This window comes from Homalodisca vitripennis, chromosome 2, assembly GCF_021130785.1.
Source record: "Homalodisca vitripennis isolate AUS2020 chromosome 2, UT_GWSS_2.1, whole genome shotgun sequence".
In the NCBI taxonomy this organism is placed as follows: Eukaryota; Metazoa; Arthropoda; class Insecta; order Hemiptera; family Cicadellidae; genus Homalodisca; species Homalodisca vitripennis.
Window position 1 is genome coordinate 56,473,428 of NC_060208.1, and position 16,456 is coordinate 56,489,883.

Sequence of the window (16,456 nt, forward strand, 5' to 3'; positions counted from 1 at the left end):
AAGATTTAGGACTTTAGCTCACATCTGTTACTATGGGAGATGACTGACAAATGGGCATCTCCAGAGTAGGGGCACCAAGCTCGACCCTCTGTGAACCCTGTTACCTTCAGTTTTGTCCAAACTAAGTGTGATAAAAAAGTCTTGAATAAAAATGTAATGTAACTCTTTCTCTACAACTTTGCCACTGACGAAATCTCTGACCAAAAAATAAAAAAAAACTTGTTTGCTTATTGAAAACCTCGTTTTATTATGAAAGGTGTGAAAATTAATGTAATCTTTGAAATTAAATATGTGTATAATATACAGGTATTTCCCTATTTTTTGTTAGGTTATCACAGTTCACTCATGGAGAGTGGAAGTCCAGAATTTCAAATGGTTTACTCAACTCTGAGTATTTAAAATGTTAGTGTATTTGAATTCGTACACTAAATTATTTTAAATATGTACATTATTAATTGTTAGGATACAATGATATTAAAATAAAACATTTTTGCATTGGTTGGTACATAATATTTTGGAAATACACAAATTAATTACTTTTTGATTTTTTTTTTGTCTAATATGACTTGATATCAGTAACTGTCCCGGCATGGAATCAACTGTTTTACTCAGAGTAGTTGTTCCGAAATTTTCCATTTGGAATACATTGTTTTTGGACTTGCCACATTACATTCTGAACGTAAAATGGAGTATAGGAAGTAGTTATCAATCTTATTGGAGCAAATGAGTTTTCTAAGTTAGTATTAATTCAAAGTAATCATAATAAATGTGTTTAAAGGCACAAAAAAGGTTAAAGTAAAATACTCACAACAGCTTTTAAATTTTATTTTGTCCCACACTTCACCAGTTCATCCTCTTTTGAAGTGCTGCAAATGAGTTTCCATTATTAAACATTAAAAAAATTGGAAACCCAGTGCATTAACCTCAAATTACCATACAATTAACATTTTAATATTGAATATTTTCTGAAAAATAAGAGAAACTACCCAAATTTGCAACATGCTTAATTCTTTATTCCATCAAAATATAACTTTGAAGGTGTTGGAATGACATAGATACCAGATTTCTTGGGATTGTTCTTTACAACTCTTGGTCCATCATAGATACGAGTACCATGAAAATCTTGAGCAAAATTTTGTGGAAAAGTGAATCCAGAAGGAGTCTTGTTCCCGTAGAAACCTGCTGGTCTGTATGCACCACTGTGAACCCCGTAGTTCCTGTAGGAGCGAAGATTGGTAGGAGCACTCAAGGGAATGTTATAGTTCCCAGATTTTCTTTGCATGTCTAAAATGTTACTTTTGTACCTGACAAATCAGAAAAATTAAAACTAGTGTAAGGTATCTTGTACTCATTTCTAAAAACAGCAATAGAATAGATCTTAAAATATAGCCTTGAGAAATACCATATAATTTACATGAAAAACAAAAATCTGTTTCCAATAAGTATGTTATGGATTACTATTAGAAATATTGAGCACATTATATATCATTAGTGTTTATTTCCTTAAGAAATTTTCAATTGTTGGTTTTTACCAAGATTCTCTGAGAAATCCATTTAAAAAATTTAAGTCATGAATTAATTTTAATTCAACTCACCTAGAGTTCACATCTCCTGAAGCATAATTGTTGTAGACATTTTTATCCAACCGTGGATTCTTGAAATATTGTGATGATGGTGCAGACATCATCTTAAAATTGTTGAAGTTTCCATGACCTCCACTTCCACTTGGAGCACCTGCATAGGAGAAACTTGGACCATCTAAATAGCAAATTTGTTGATAGATTTATGAAACAGCGGATGATAAATCTGGAAAATAATCTTAATATTGACTCTGCATCTTCTCAGTTCAAGATTGGACAGATAAAAACAGCTGAAAGGAGAATTTTAATAAAGCATTGTATAACCCTTAAGTATTTGGATATAACAATGGTGGTAATTTTAAAGCTACAAAAAAGAATAGCTGCTACTGTAATTCAATATTAAGCCCCTTCAGCATTTAATAAATCTAAGTATTTCTTCCGGTATTTTCCCGGATATCTTTAAAATCGCTAAGGTCATTCCACTGCATAAAGGAGATAGCTTCTTAGATAAAAATAATTTCCGCCCCATCAGCCTTTTGAGTGTATTTCTCCAAGATCCTTGAGCGTATAATTAAAGAACAATTAGTTGCCTATCTTTCTAACAACCAAATCTTGTGTGAGTGTCAGTATGGGTTCAGAAAGGATAGGGAACATTTCTGATGCTCTTTTTGATGTCAACAGACAAATCAATGGATGCTATATCTAAGAACCTGCGCATTATTTTAATATTTCTTGATTGAGGAAGGCCTTTGATAGCATTGATAGAAATAGGTTGCTCCTTAAATTGGAGGCCACTGGGAGTTCGGGGTAATGCACTTTCATGGTTCTCGACCTACCTCACAAGTAGGCTGCAGACCGTGTCTGTCTGTGTGGGACCGAGAGTGACGCGCTTCCGGTGGACTACGGGGTGGTTCAGGGCAGTACGCTGGGCCCAATTCTGTTTTTGATTTATATTAACAATATCTCTAAATTGAACTTAAATGGCAATCCTGTTTTATTTGCAGATGATAGCTTAATTTTAATAAAAGGTAGCGACTGGGTTGATGCCCGTTCTAACGCTCTACATGACCTCATGGTCTTAAAAAAAATGGTTTGACCAAAATATCCTTTCATTAAATACATCAAAGACTAAGTTTATGCCCATCTCTCTCCGGGAGACCACAGACTATGCCCTCGGCGACCTCGTGGTCCATAATTGTGGCAGTTACAACAATGAACTTTGTTCTTGTGAAACTATTGAAAATGTATCGTCTTATAAATATTTGGGTGTATTCTTTGATAAGCGCTTAAATGGTCTGTACATGTTGAATATGTAAAAAAAGAGAGCAAGGAAATATATATTTGCGTTTAAACAATTAAGTGAAATTTTAAATGAAAAAGAAAATTAAACTTGCTTATTTCGCCTATGCCCAATCGTTGTTCTCGTTTGGAATAATAGCCTGGGGTGGAGCGTATTAAAACTCTTTTGCAACCTCTGCAAGTGGTTCAGAAGGCAATCTTTAAAAGCCGGTTTCAAAAATCTAGGAGATATCCTACTGACACTTTATATCAAGAAACTGCCATTCTATCAATTCGAAAAAATATTTCATTAAAACACTCCTCGTTCATATTTATAAACATTTTTATACAATTTTCTCTACAACTTCGCATTCTCATAGCACACGATACTCACGGAATATTGGTGTCTCATCAATGCAAATCAGTAAATCCTTCTCATCTACAAATTCTCTTTATATATCCCATATTCTGTATAGAAATATCTGTAAATACTTTCCCTGACAACCAAATATTCAACTCACCGTCGATATATACATGCAAGAAACGCTCGAATGAATGGCTGTATGCTATCAGCGCAGAAGAGAGGCCGAGGCAATTATCACGGCTGACTACAGACGGACCTGACTTTTGACCCTGCCTCCCTCCTCTTAATGCCACTTCAACAGCACCGATGCCTCTATGGTTTTTTCCTATTTTATACATTTATTTTTTATTTCATAACATTTCGGCAAGAAATCTGCTAGTAAGTTGTAATAGGTTAGGTTGTTCTGCGTGTTGACCTTTTGATCTTGAAAATACACCATTCCTTAATTGTTTTTCATCTCAGTAAATCTTTCCTTTAAACTATTGGTAGTATGTAACGCTGATAAATTTCAATACCGTAATATGTAAATACGGTTTTTTTGGCGCGCGCGCGCGCGCGTGTGTGTGTGTGTGTGTTGTGAGTGTGTGTTTTGTGTTGATGTTATATGATAATTAATCACCCGATTTAATTCGTCCACAATCTCCAGGGAAGCAACTCGAGCCTACGCACAGGCTTTCTGCCCATGTAGGCTCATTTTCCTAGGCCACTTTAATTTGATGAGTGTAATATTTTTCATGTTTAATGTTTTTTAAGTACACATTTAAATATTATAGTAACAAGATAATATAGATTTGATAGTAAATGTGCTAGCATGTAAATATTTTTGGGAAATAAATTATGATTTGATTTGATTTGATTTGATTTCAATGCAACCAAGATAAATCAGATTTTGTTACTATTATAAACATCCAACCCAAAACATAAGTGTACGGTATTTGGAATAGAAAACATAATACCTTCTCCAAATATGCGGACACTCAAGTAACTTTGGTCGCATACTATGGGTTGATATATCCATACCTGTCTTATGCTGTGGCCATTTGGGGTTTCGAATGTAAACGCACTAGGCCAATATTCAAACTTCAAAAGAGGGCGTTGAGAGCAGCATTCGGGAAACCTCACCGGTCTTCGTGCAGGCCAAGGATTCCAATATTCTTACCTTGAATGAAACAGGATTTTTGTTGGAATGAAAAAAATCCTGTTTCATTCACAATCCTTCCATTGTCAAAAATAAACTTCAAACAAAGGACTCTTACCTTTCCATCCATTTACATTTTGAGTTGTTTAACCTTTGTGCGAAAACACTTTGAGTTGTTTCACGTAATAAACACACCAATTAATTGATTCCTATCTTAGGCAGTCCAATAACATCAAAATTCTTAAGCATCACAAAAGTTTTCTTGATCGGCATCTCCTTATCAACGGCACCAAGCTTTTTATGCAATGTCTGACTCCCTCAAGGTGAAAGTGCCATAAAAGCTTTCGAAAAAGGCATGACAACTCTTTTGAACAGTTGCCCCTACAGCGTTCAGGAATATTTAAACCGTACTATTACGGCTATCTGAATGTAGAATATTTTATTATGTGTGTATTTTAAAATAGTAATATTTATTACTTTACTATATATATATATATATATATATATCCGTGAAAACAGATCCTAATGACGCTATTGTACAGTTGAAAACTATGTATAATAAAGAGTTTTTAATTTCATGCTAGTCTCATTATTTGATTTATACTTATATTATATTGAGTGCCTGAATATGTTCTCTAAATCATGACTTAAAATTTCGATTGGTTTGACCAATGTAATATTTATTACATTTGCTACATTTTAATTTGTAGGTTCCTGGTTTAGAAATTTATCCAATTGCTGTTTAGATTTTTTGTACATTTTTTGAATAGTTTGAAACTTCTTTTTCTGTTTAATAAATCAATTTGAATTTTGATTTACTGAAGATTTTCCATATTGGTTTATTTAGTTTTTTTGTTAAGTGTTATAAAAATATATTCCTATGGTTCTTTTTCAAGTTATCGTTCGTTAATACTATTGATTTACTTTTATTTTCATAATTGAATAAATGTTTTTTAGGGTTATATCCATTTTTAATAAAAACTAACAATAATATATTTGCCAATAGAAAAATTGCTTTGAGATTTATTAGTAAGTTACCAAGACATATTGTGACAAGGTTGGTTTCATAAAAATCTGAACATTTAAAAACTTAATTATTCAACTAGCTTCATAGTAAACTAAGTGGCTAGGAATGTGTTATATTTTTACTGTGGATTGTTGACTAGAATGGTTGATTTAAAATGGGATATGTTGTGTGGCTCCCATGTAAGATATTGTTATCAATTAAAAGTGAAAGTTTTTATTACCTTGCTTTCTTGCCTCTCTGTTAAGTACAAATTTTGTAATAAATTTAAAAACTAAATTCCTAGAGGCTTTAAATGTTGAACATAACTCAGAATTGTATCATTATGCACAGTATAATAATTATTACAAAATCAATAGATTAAAAGAAAAGAAAATAATGTTTTATTTCTATAATTTGGGAGATTTAATAACCCAGACTTCAGGGAGTTTTAAATAAACTAATTAGTATTAAAACAAATATTTTAAACGTGTTTTTAAAACATACCAAATGAGTAAAATAGCTTCTTCTATGTTCAAACACACACGTTTATATGTTTACTAAAAATGTGTATAGTGAATTTTACAAGATATAGAAATACATGTAAAAATTAAAACAAAAACTTAAGGCTTAAGAAAGGGATAAATGATTGTGAAGCATTATCAATCATGCAAAATGTTTTTGATATACCAATGCTAAGCATCTGCAACTTGGGAGTACCCCTAACATTAGGGTAAGGTATAAAAGTTATCCTGTCTTTTGTCAATTTGCAACCAGAAGCACTAGCTTCAGCTCTATGTACAATTTTTTTTGTCTAACAGTCCCAAAACAGGCATAAGTCCATTTTAACAGTTTTAGCAATTAAGGGCTCAAAAATTCTACATTAAATTATAGCTTATATCCAGTTAAGTTAACAATCTGACTTCAAAACACTTTTTTAATTTGTCAAGCCAACGAATACTTGCACAAAAGTCATAATTTTGATAATTTTGTTATAAGAGAATGTCATTTTCCATAAGAATGTCACCTGAAATAGGCATATGAATGCTTCTTTCTTGCATGAACCGAGCATGAAGTACATCTTCTAATTGGGGAAACTCAAGAGTTTTCAAATTTTTACTTACACTGGCAGAGGACTTGAAGAACAACTCAGTTTGGTCCTTTTTTGTTCTTTATATCGTGTATTGTTGCATCACCAATAATCGTACTAATTAGACAAATGAGCTACTGTTCACCTTTCTCTAAATGTTTTAAAATGTTGCCCTTTTTATCTAGGATTAATGTCACATGCAAATAACTTGACTATGCCTCTTTACCAGTGACGAGTGGTGGAATGAAACATGTGAAACAGTGTTTCAATAAATGAAAAAATAAGGGGAGGTATGTATTTATAAATATATAACAGTGTGTCAAATAAATAAATAGCTCCGGTCACTTATTATTTAATTGAAAAAACAAAAAGAACATACGATTACAGAATATATGCAGCACTTCAATTCAAACAATTCCGGTTTACATGTAGTGAAGTGAATGGGGCAAAGCGTCGGTTGGAAGTAGCATGAGTACAGTACTCTGAATGCAGGGAGTGAGAGGCCTGGTCGGAGAATTCATGTTGTTAAATGTAAGAGACAATGGCTTCTGTAGCATTAACTCAACCATAACAATTTATTGATAATCTAGTCCCTATATGAATTGTTAATTAACAAAACAAGGCTTAAACAATTTCTTACACATAAATCTTTTTATTTCAAGGAAGTGTCATCTTTATTCCAAATGGGAAAACTGGCATTCAATTCAATATCCACATATAAAGTGGTTAATAACGCAATATCTGGTAGGTAATTTTCACAACATTTTCTGTGGGTAGACCCCCACAGCCACTATTTAATGGGAAATATTCTTTAGTATCAAAACTTCTTGGCATTTCTTCATCCTCCCTTTAATTTCATTGACTACAAAGCCAAATATCAATTAATATTGCTAATTAATTAATATTTTCCCTCGGCATGCCACTGTTCTGTATCCCTGGTCATTGCTTATTATTGTTATTCAAATCTATACAGGTTGTTTCAAAATTACGTAAAACATTTTAGAAAATTATTAATCATGCTAAAGCAAAGAAAAAGGTTCCTATAAACACATGTTCTAAAATGCTTCAATTTTTGTATGTATGTCTTTTTGGGGTTTTGAAGTAAAAATGCATAACTCAAACATTCTTTAAGCTACAGGATTGTAACTTTGCATGACTATTTGTCTATTTTAGATCTAACACTTAGCTAATGATGAATATCTTTACTAATTAAAGAAGTAAGAAACATAAAAACAGCTTGTTAAGCAATCAGACGTTTGACTCCCCAATTATTATGATCAGTTAAAAAATAACAGAGATACTGATTTTCTAGCCTGAAGGATTATCAGTCATTTTTATTGAACTGAAATTTCATACTGCAAAATATAAATAAAAAAATAAATTGTTAAAACTGAATGAATAACTCATTGAAAATAGCAAATTTAGTCTTTAATACATTTCCAAAACTGTTATAAAACAAATCAACAAGACTAATTTTTGTTTACATAACATTTAAATATCACAGTTCATGTTCAAAATGACCTCCATTGTTCAAAATTCATGCATCTAGGCGCCTTCTCATTGACTGACGGATTCATTCAGATTCCTGGCCTCTGCTTGATTAGTACCTTCCTATTACAAATTCTCAATCACACATTTAATGGTCTCTATTGGAGAAGAGTACACAAGTTTCTGAATGACCCCATAGGTTCAAGGTTCTCTGGTATTCTCTTCATGGTTTTCAAAGATTTCATCAAGTACTATTTCCTCAACTGTGCAGTTCTAGGGGTCGTAGTCTACCAGCATTATTATATTAATTAGACACAAAAGAACTATTTTCAGAGAGACATTGGTGGTATAGTTGAATATTTTTATGCGCATGGGCACATTCATTTAGGAAAGTTCTCTTGGCACTACCAGTTAGCTTCATTACTATTGCAGCGTGCTAGTCAATACATTAAATGCATTTTAGCTTGTTTAGAATATGAATAAACAGTGTTATTCACTGCTATTTAAAAAATAAAATAACAATAAATAAATCACATTAAAAATACTACTCAATTCGTAATAAAAGAATAAATACATTACTTTGAACACAATTTAAATGTGTACACAATTCATTCACAGGATCTCCATTACTATTGATTAGCTCAACAATGCATTCATTTTTAAGGAGGAAATTTGCTGATTTAGGAACAGGTTTTAAGTGTTTAATTTCTGTTTAAAGATGGTATTAGTATTAATTGGAAAAAAATGTAAAACTATATTGCTAATAAAAAACCCATTTTCTCCATTATTTGTGATCATAAATTTTGAGGTGTCAAACATTTCATTACTTAACAAGCTGTTTTTTATGTTTCTGTTTTATGTTTGTTGTATCTACTATGGTTTTCATGAAATTTAGCATCAAAATGTTTGAATGGTCGCAATTTTGAAACTAGTAAAGATATTTTATGCATCTTTGCAAAGTTTTACGTCTATCCAGTTCTATCCAGTAATGACTTTAATGCAGACTACAGATGGTATATAAGCTTTCTTAAGTGTAGCCACTCTCACTGCTTAAACTTGGATTCCTGTAAGAAGAATATATCAGGCCCTGTGTAAATGGCCCCAGAAAACCAGTCCAACTAGTGACAACTACAAATATTCCTAATCATAATTTTTACAAAGTCAGATTTTATCTAAAATGCATACAACAAATCTCTCAAAAATATCACATTTTGAAAAGAATTATTATTTATTTCTTACTTCCATAACTTCTTGCAGTACCATAATTGTCCATGCTCTTGCCATTAGAGTTGAGGTTAGGAGAGGGGATCACAACCTGGTGTTGCTTCATCCCATAACCCCAGTTGTGATACTGGGAAGCCTCTGTGATTCCGACTGCCAGTAGAACCAAGATAAACACCATCCTTACAGTTTTTTATACCTAGGAAAAGACATGTAAACAATCTCAATTTTATTTATTTTTTTAAGAACCAAAGAATATTTATGGAGAAGTTAAACCATGAGGTAACTAGAAGTGCCTTTTGTTTATTGTCATTTTCATGTAGTATCTTTGGTGTGTAAGATCATATCAGGGCTTAAGATACACAAAAAATTGATTGAGTAATTCCTGTGCTCCCTTTGGGCCCGCCTTTTTGCATCCCTAGGTCTAGAAAATATTTGCAGCCCTGTGTAAAAACTTGTTTGTGAATTAGATAAAACTTGTTCTAAATAATAAATTTCTACTCTTATTATAGATATTTTTATTGGATTTGAAGCTCTAAAAAATTCAATAATTCCTTAATAATTAAACTATGCCAAAATCATAGGTGTACTTATGTTAATAGCTTTAAGAAACTCTCTAAGCTTGAAGAAAGTTTATAGCCCCTTTGAGTCTGTGGCCTATACACCTGGGCCTAGTGGGCCTATCAGTGAATCTGTCACTAGCCAATTCTGTAATTTAATTTTAGTTTGTGACTGTCAGATTTGAGAATTGACTCTACAGACTTCTGTGTTTTTTCAAGTTCGTACATGATTAGACATATGTTAAGCCATTGCATCATAAGCAAAGCACTGTGCTATTTGTGAAGGTAATATTTATGGTAATTAAAACCTTTCTTGGGTATTATAACAATAAATGCATCTTAAATGCCTTAGATTTATAGATTTCAATATGAATCCAGCATTTCTATAATACATTAATTGTTCTATAATGTCTATTAATGGAAAAACTCCTACCTGCATTATTAAATTGGTCTCAAGTCTGACCAGGTGGACTTTTTTTGGATTATACACGTACTGTAATGCTAATGCTAAAATAACTACTGCAGATTTCAATATCAGAGCTTCTTTTGGTTATTCTGGAAATTTTTAATGAGGTAATTACTAAGACTCTTCAGTCTACACATAACATAGCTATAGTGGGAAGGGTTGGATCAATGTGTATGTTGAGTTTAACTCCAGTTCATTCTTCGTTCTGTTTATAAGTAAGTGATATCCAATGTTGTAAGACTTGCTAGTCAACACTGCCCTCAAGATCTTTATATATATCTTGATCTAATATCTCTGTCTCTCTGCACCTAGATGATTTTCTGGTTCTTCGAGTGCTTAAATTCAGTTCAACCCTTTACAAAAATAAGTGAACTGTTGCTCTTGAAGGTCTCAGGAACTGTCTGTGGTATTAATAGTTCTACATACTAATATCCATGGTCACACCAGTTGAAGTTTTGGACCAGGAATTATATTTTGAATCTATTCAGATTCAACTAGAAAGAGGTGATACAACTGAAGAGACAAAATATTCTGAAAGTTGTGATGAGTAGTGGGAAAAAACTACTTCAATGTCAGTGATAAAAGAAATGGATTAGTTAGTTCATAACATTATTATAAACAAAGTTTCATTAAGAAGATTGTCAAAGGATTCATCCCCTCAAAAACTCTGGTAATCAGGATGAAGAGTTAACAGATTACATTCTTTCCACATATATGTAAGTAAATGTGACTTTCAAAATTAATAATCTGAAAGTTTGGCCAGGTGGTCTTTAATTGTGATTCTTCAACGGTATGTTCCATAAGTACAGATGTTTAGAACCATTGGTTGAATTTAACACGAGTGTACTTTAATGGACTTTACTATTCATTACCACAATATCCATGGACTATAGATAAAATCAAGTGGGTTATTATATTTGACAGGTTTTCAACTTTCTTTACCATGTTGAAAACTTGGCTTTTATATGACCATTTAAGTATTTCCTTTTTCATAGATATTGTATAGAACCACAGGAGAAACAATGCCATATTGCCAATGGAATCTTGTTTTCCAGCTGTTACCAAAGATCTATTTTCTTTCAGATCCAGGCCCGTGCTGGCCCGGGGGGACAGGGGGACGTGTCCCCCTGCGCCCTCGCCTTAAAGGTAAACCGGCGCCCTCTTGAAACTAGACGAAAAAGCCAAAAATCATTCGAGAAAAGAGCTAAAAAGGAAAAGGAAACAGGAGAGAAGAAAAACCTAGTCGGAAGAGGTAGCCACGTGACATTTCTCAGCAATACAACATTGATTAAAATTGTTAAAATTCTTTTTGATGAAATTGTAAGTAATATATCAGCTCAAGTGAAGGAACCGGTAAACTTCTCCATTTTAATGGACACTACAACAGACATATCAGGAAATGATCAATGTTCATACGTTGTTCGTTTCGTAAACGGAGGCCAAGTGCAGGAAAGACTGATAGCTTTACAATGTGTATCATCAACTAAAGCCGATGCTCTGATGGATTCTTTAGAAAATACATTGAAAAATGTCGGAATCCCAGTGGAAAATTGTATAGGTAATGCTTTTGATGGGGCATCAAATATGAGTGGAGCCTATGCAGGCTTAACTGCGAAATTGTCGGAGAGAATTCCGAACCATATACACACTTGGTGCTACGCTCATGTTTTAAACCTAGTTTTTACTGATACAGCATAAATACTTCCTTCAACGATCACATTTTTTGGTTTGCTCCAAGAGGCACAAGTATTTTTAAAGGAATCATTAAAGAGACAACATTTTTATTCAGCAGAAAATCCTGTTTTTAAACTCGGTGCTATTGGTGCTACACGTTGGCGGAGTAAGAGTGATGAAATGAAAATGAAATGAAATTAAATGAAAAATGTCTTTATTGAATAGAACGTAAAACATATTCAATTGGCGAGGTTAGGACTATTAAGTCCTCTCTTACACCTAACCATAAATTAATAAACTCTACTATTACTGTAAAACAAGAGCCACAATACAGTTTACATTACTATTTAACAATCAAAAATTATAATCTCTATTTATATAAAGTAATAACATGAAATAAAGGTTCGCTATGAAACTAAAAATAAATAAATAGAATAAAACTTAAAAGGAAATTAACAGACATTCATCCATCACCATTCATACAAAGCCATCGTCCCATACCCTATGCCACGATATCGTCAACCCGACGAGGCGCAAAACAGATGGTCCCTAAGCACCCCCCGAAATCGTTCCCGACTACGAATACCTCTGATATGATCCGGGAGATTATTCCAAAGTCGACAAGCAGAGACTGTGAATGATTTACTGTGTAGAGTGATGCTACCACTAAGATATTTGGCAGGATTGATAATTGGACAACAAGCACTCCACTTGACCCTTCACATCAAGTCAAACATGTATTCCATGAACTGACTGTAGCGTTACAAAAGATTTCCTTGTCCCCTGAATTTAACACTACAGTCAGGAGTAGTGCAACAGGACTTCTTAGTAAGTTTCTAGAGTTTGAAACAACAGTTATTGCAATGACCTTCCTGCAAATATTTAAAGTTACTACACCGTTATCAGACTACCTCCAAACGAAGAATCTTGACTTTGCTCAAGCCTGGAGGCTAATAGAGTCAGCAACTGAAAGACTGAAAGACCTGCGAAATAGGTTTTATGAAACTCTAGAAGCAGCACACACATTCGTTAGGAAATTCAATGAGAAGATCGAGGCTTCCTCAGAATTTGAGGATCTGAAAGATTTGATGATGGAAACTACATTCAAAAAGTCAAGGTCAAGGATAGTAAAAAAATGGCCGGTGAAAAATGTAGTGATGAAAGTGTTGCCTCTTCTCCTGAAGATACTTCTTTCAGGATAACTGTCTATAACTGTGTTGTAGACACTATAATACAAACGATGGAAACTAGTTTGAGTTAAAATTTTGTTTAAAATGTAACATGTAAGCCTTGCCGAATTGCTGACTGAGCGGGTCTACACATTTGCGCAGTGGCAGTGGGCGATTCTATAACGCAGTCGTGTTGGGGGAGGGTAGGAAAGAGGAGATGCTTGAAAACATAAACAACTTAATTAGTTCAAAGTGTTTGCAACTAACTACCATTTATTTATTTTCCTTTTTCGAGGTATATACGTTCAAATTTATTGATTACATTCTTATTTTTTAAATTGATAATGCACAAAAATAAGCAATGTTCGTTCATTACAATTTGTAAGTGTCAAATAAGGTAAAAAACGCAGATTTAAGTGGTTTATTAAATTTTGTTGTATCTTTGATTTGTGTGCATTATTTGTAATATTTTTACAATGAACAGGTCTTTGCTAAAGTGTAAATTTTCTTCGTTACTGCTTGAAGAAAAATGTGCTTCATGTAGCTTAAAAACACGTTTTTAGGTGTTTATTTTTTTCAAACAATTCCCGGGGGGGAACGCCCGGACCCTCCGCCAACCTGGGGGGTATTCCAAACCCCCGACCCCCCGGTGTCCCATTTGGTTGGCGCCCTCACCACCCCTGTCCCCCGCCCTTTCGACGTACCCAGCACGGGCCTGTTCAGATCTAATATGGAAGTTTCTCTTCAAAGTGTCTGGTATACTTAGAGAATACCTGTATGCACTGTGTGCACTTGCAGACATTTTTACACTTTATTTATACTAATAAATATCCTTGACACTCCTTGAAATGCTACTAGTGAAAATTGATTTGAAATTTACCTTGGTCATCAATGGCCTACAATTTTATCTGTTAAGGATCTAGAAGTTCCAGAGTTACTCTTTTTTGTTTGAAAGACTCATTCAATTGTCCTCAGTAGGAGTATGTGATAACAGTAATCAAGTACGGTAATCAGAAATACTGGGAAAGTAAATACTCTTAATAATTTAATTTTTGTTTATAATTATTTTGGGAAGATTTAATCGAATGTGAAAATGATATACAAACTATGACTGTGTGACTAAATTTTCATATTCAGCATGTTTTAAATAAAGCACTATTCTTAACAGTTGGCTAGGCCATTGAGGCTATTTTGACTATTTGATTTTTAGAATTCTACTGGTCAGTGTCACTACCTAGTGGAGGATCTATGTGTAGGTAGTAGCGTAACATTCTAGTATGTCGTTCTTTAAGAGCCTACAACAAATGCTGTATAACATTTTTTTAGTAATTTTTTTAATAATAGTTAAAGTGGAGAAAGCTTAAATTTTAAACAGAAAACTATTTTTTCTCCATATTTTTTGGTTACTACAATCCACAACAACACATATAATATTTTTCTTTCACTCTAATACATGGTTGAATACTAACCATACAGTAAAAAAATGTTTCTGATGTAATATAGCTGTATATTATAATATCGTAGACGTTTGAAGTGAGATGTTTATCGTGTGAGAGAGATCGCTCAGACCCAGCTCCTTCAGGGATCTTCTTTAGAAAAACAAACTATAATAAACTCTGTCTGATACTAACTGATCAGAGTAATATTCCTTAACTGCACAAAGTTAAGATCAAAATTGCTATGTTCATTAAAAAGTTGACAAAATATTCTGATTCCAGAAAAATATTCCAGAAAAGTTAGGATTTTTTAAATATAAAAAAATTAATTTAATTCCATTAATATATTTGTTTAATTTTTATGAAATAATTTCAACAATATAAAATAAAGTTGACTAAACTACTTTATTGAGATTCATTTCTGATATCTGAGTTGATCAAGTTCTGATGGTGTATGTAATTTGATCAGCTAATTGAATATCTTCATGTGGAAGGAACCTTGTATGAATCAAAGAAAAAAAACGTTCATCCAAATATTAGGTTAAATTAACATATATTAAAAGTACTTTCAAAAACTTATATAGCTTTCTATTTGCAGATTAAAGGGAAAACTCTCGAATGCATAACAGGTAGTTGAGAAACTATTTTGAGATACTTAGTGACTGTACTGGAATATGTGAGTTTCAATGTAACCTCAATGTCCAAAAATTACTGAATCATTAGTTTTTTGTTGCTTTATAATTTATACATTTAAACTGAGACTTTAGGGAATAGTTTGATTCAAATAATGTTTAACCAAGCAAGTAACTACAGGTTCTTGTGATTTTATTACAAACCTAGGAATAATATTAATACCTTAAAATATAGTTTCTTCTGGTTCACATGTTTGTTACCTTTCAAAATAAAAACTTTCTCCTCAAATGCAAAAAACAATTAAACAAAGAATGGTGGAGTTGATCTGCTAAGTGGGGAGGTGTGTCACCTTGTTGTTATGACAGTTCAAATAGTCTAACTACAAACACAGAATGACAAGAGAAATTCTTGCTTATAGCATAACAATCTTTCTTGGAAAAAGAAAACAATTTTTTAAACCTTACTGAGAACAGAGACAATCCATTGATGTTCCCTGAGGACTGCTTCCTGAGAATTAAACACTTATGTAGTAATTTTAATTACTAATAAAAATGTGTCCTAATGTAGTTTGAATATGAATTTATACAATTTTTATGTTAATGAATGAGTAACGCCAGTATCAGTTGGAATGATAAAATACTAAAAAACTGAATTAAAAAGTCTTTTTTCTTATTTGACTCAGTAATTATTGTGGATAACTCAAATTGCAGTTTAAATTAATTGGTAACTAAAGAGAAAACATCATTTTATTCTGATTAATAGCTCATTTTAAACAATTTGTTTATACAGTTTTGCATTGTCAAGATATAACTGTTTTCCAACCAGTACAAATCAAACACTTTCTCTAACAATAATTTAAACTTTCACTTGTAATAAACTAATGCCACTGTAAAATCAGTCTCCTAGAAATATACTGAACAAAATGAACAACTTTATTGTGTACCTTGTGAGAGCAGCAGAGGTGTGCGTTGAACAGGATGAACAGATCCTGACAAACAAAGGTAATCAGGAGTTAAACGAAGCTTGTCGGTTATAGCTTGGGAACAGAGGCGGTCCCAGAGATGTTCCTTGAGGACTGCTTCATCCACCAGAGCGGAACTGAGCCAGCCAGGGTCATGTCCTTGGTCAGGGGCATCTCGCCTCATGCTATTTCTCACAATATTCTGTGTAATCATTAATCAGTCCTTCACACTCCCTTTTAACACCACTCAATGAATAATTCTTTGGCATCAATCTTTTTGGTGAATATATTGCATATCAACAACCAAAGCCTTTGTATTTTCTTATTTAACCAACTAAGCATATTTATTGAATTTTATGTTTTAAGTATGCTTCTTTAAATTAACTAATTTGTTT

At 32.8% G+C, this 16,456-nt stretch overlaps 1 protein-coding gene across 2 annotated transcripts; it reads right to left on the reverse strand.

Moving 5' to 3' along the window:
- Window positions 1-809: 809 nt before the first annotated feature.
- On the reverse strand, window positions 810-16,176 carry LOC124353999. 2 transcript variants are annotated; one of them, XM_046804110.1, is made up of 4 exons: window positions 16,044-16,176; window positions 9,181-9,361; window positions 1,596-1,734; window positions 810-1,304 (listed from the first exon to the last, which is right to left on the reverse strand). In XM_046804110.1, the coding sequence occupies exons 2-4, from the start codon at window positions 9,341-9,343 to the stop codon at window positions 1,004-1,006; spliced, it is 603 nt and encodes a 200-aa protein (XP_046660066.1). In that variant the 5' UTR covers window positions 9,344-9,361; window positions 16,044-16,176; the 3' UTR covers window positions 810-1,003. The 2 variants fall into 2 exon arrangements, with proteins under 2 accessions (XP_046660066.1, XP_046660065.1); XM_046804109.1 differs by having other exon boundaries at window positions 1,596-1,758.
- Between the last annotated feature and the right edge of the window lie 280 nt (window positions 16,177-16,456).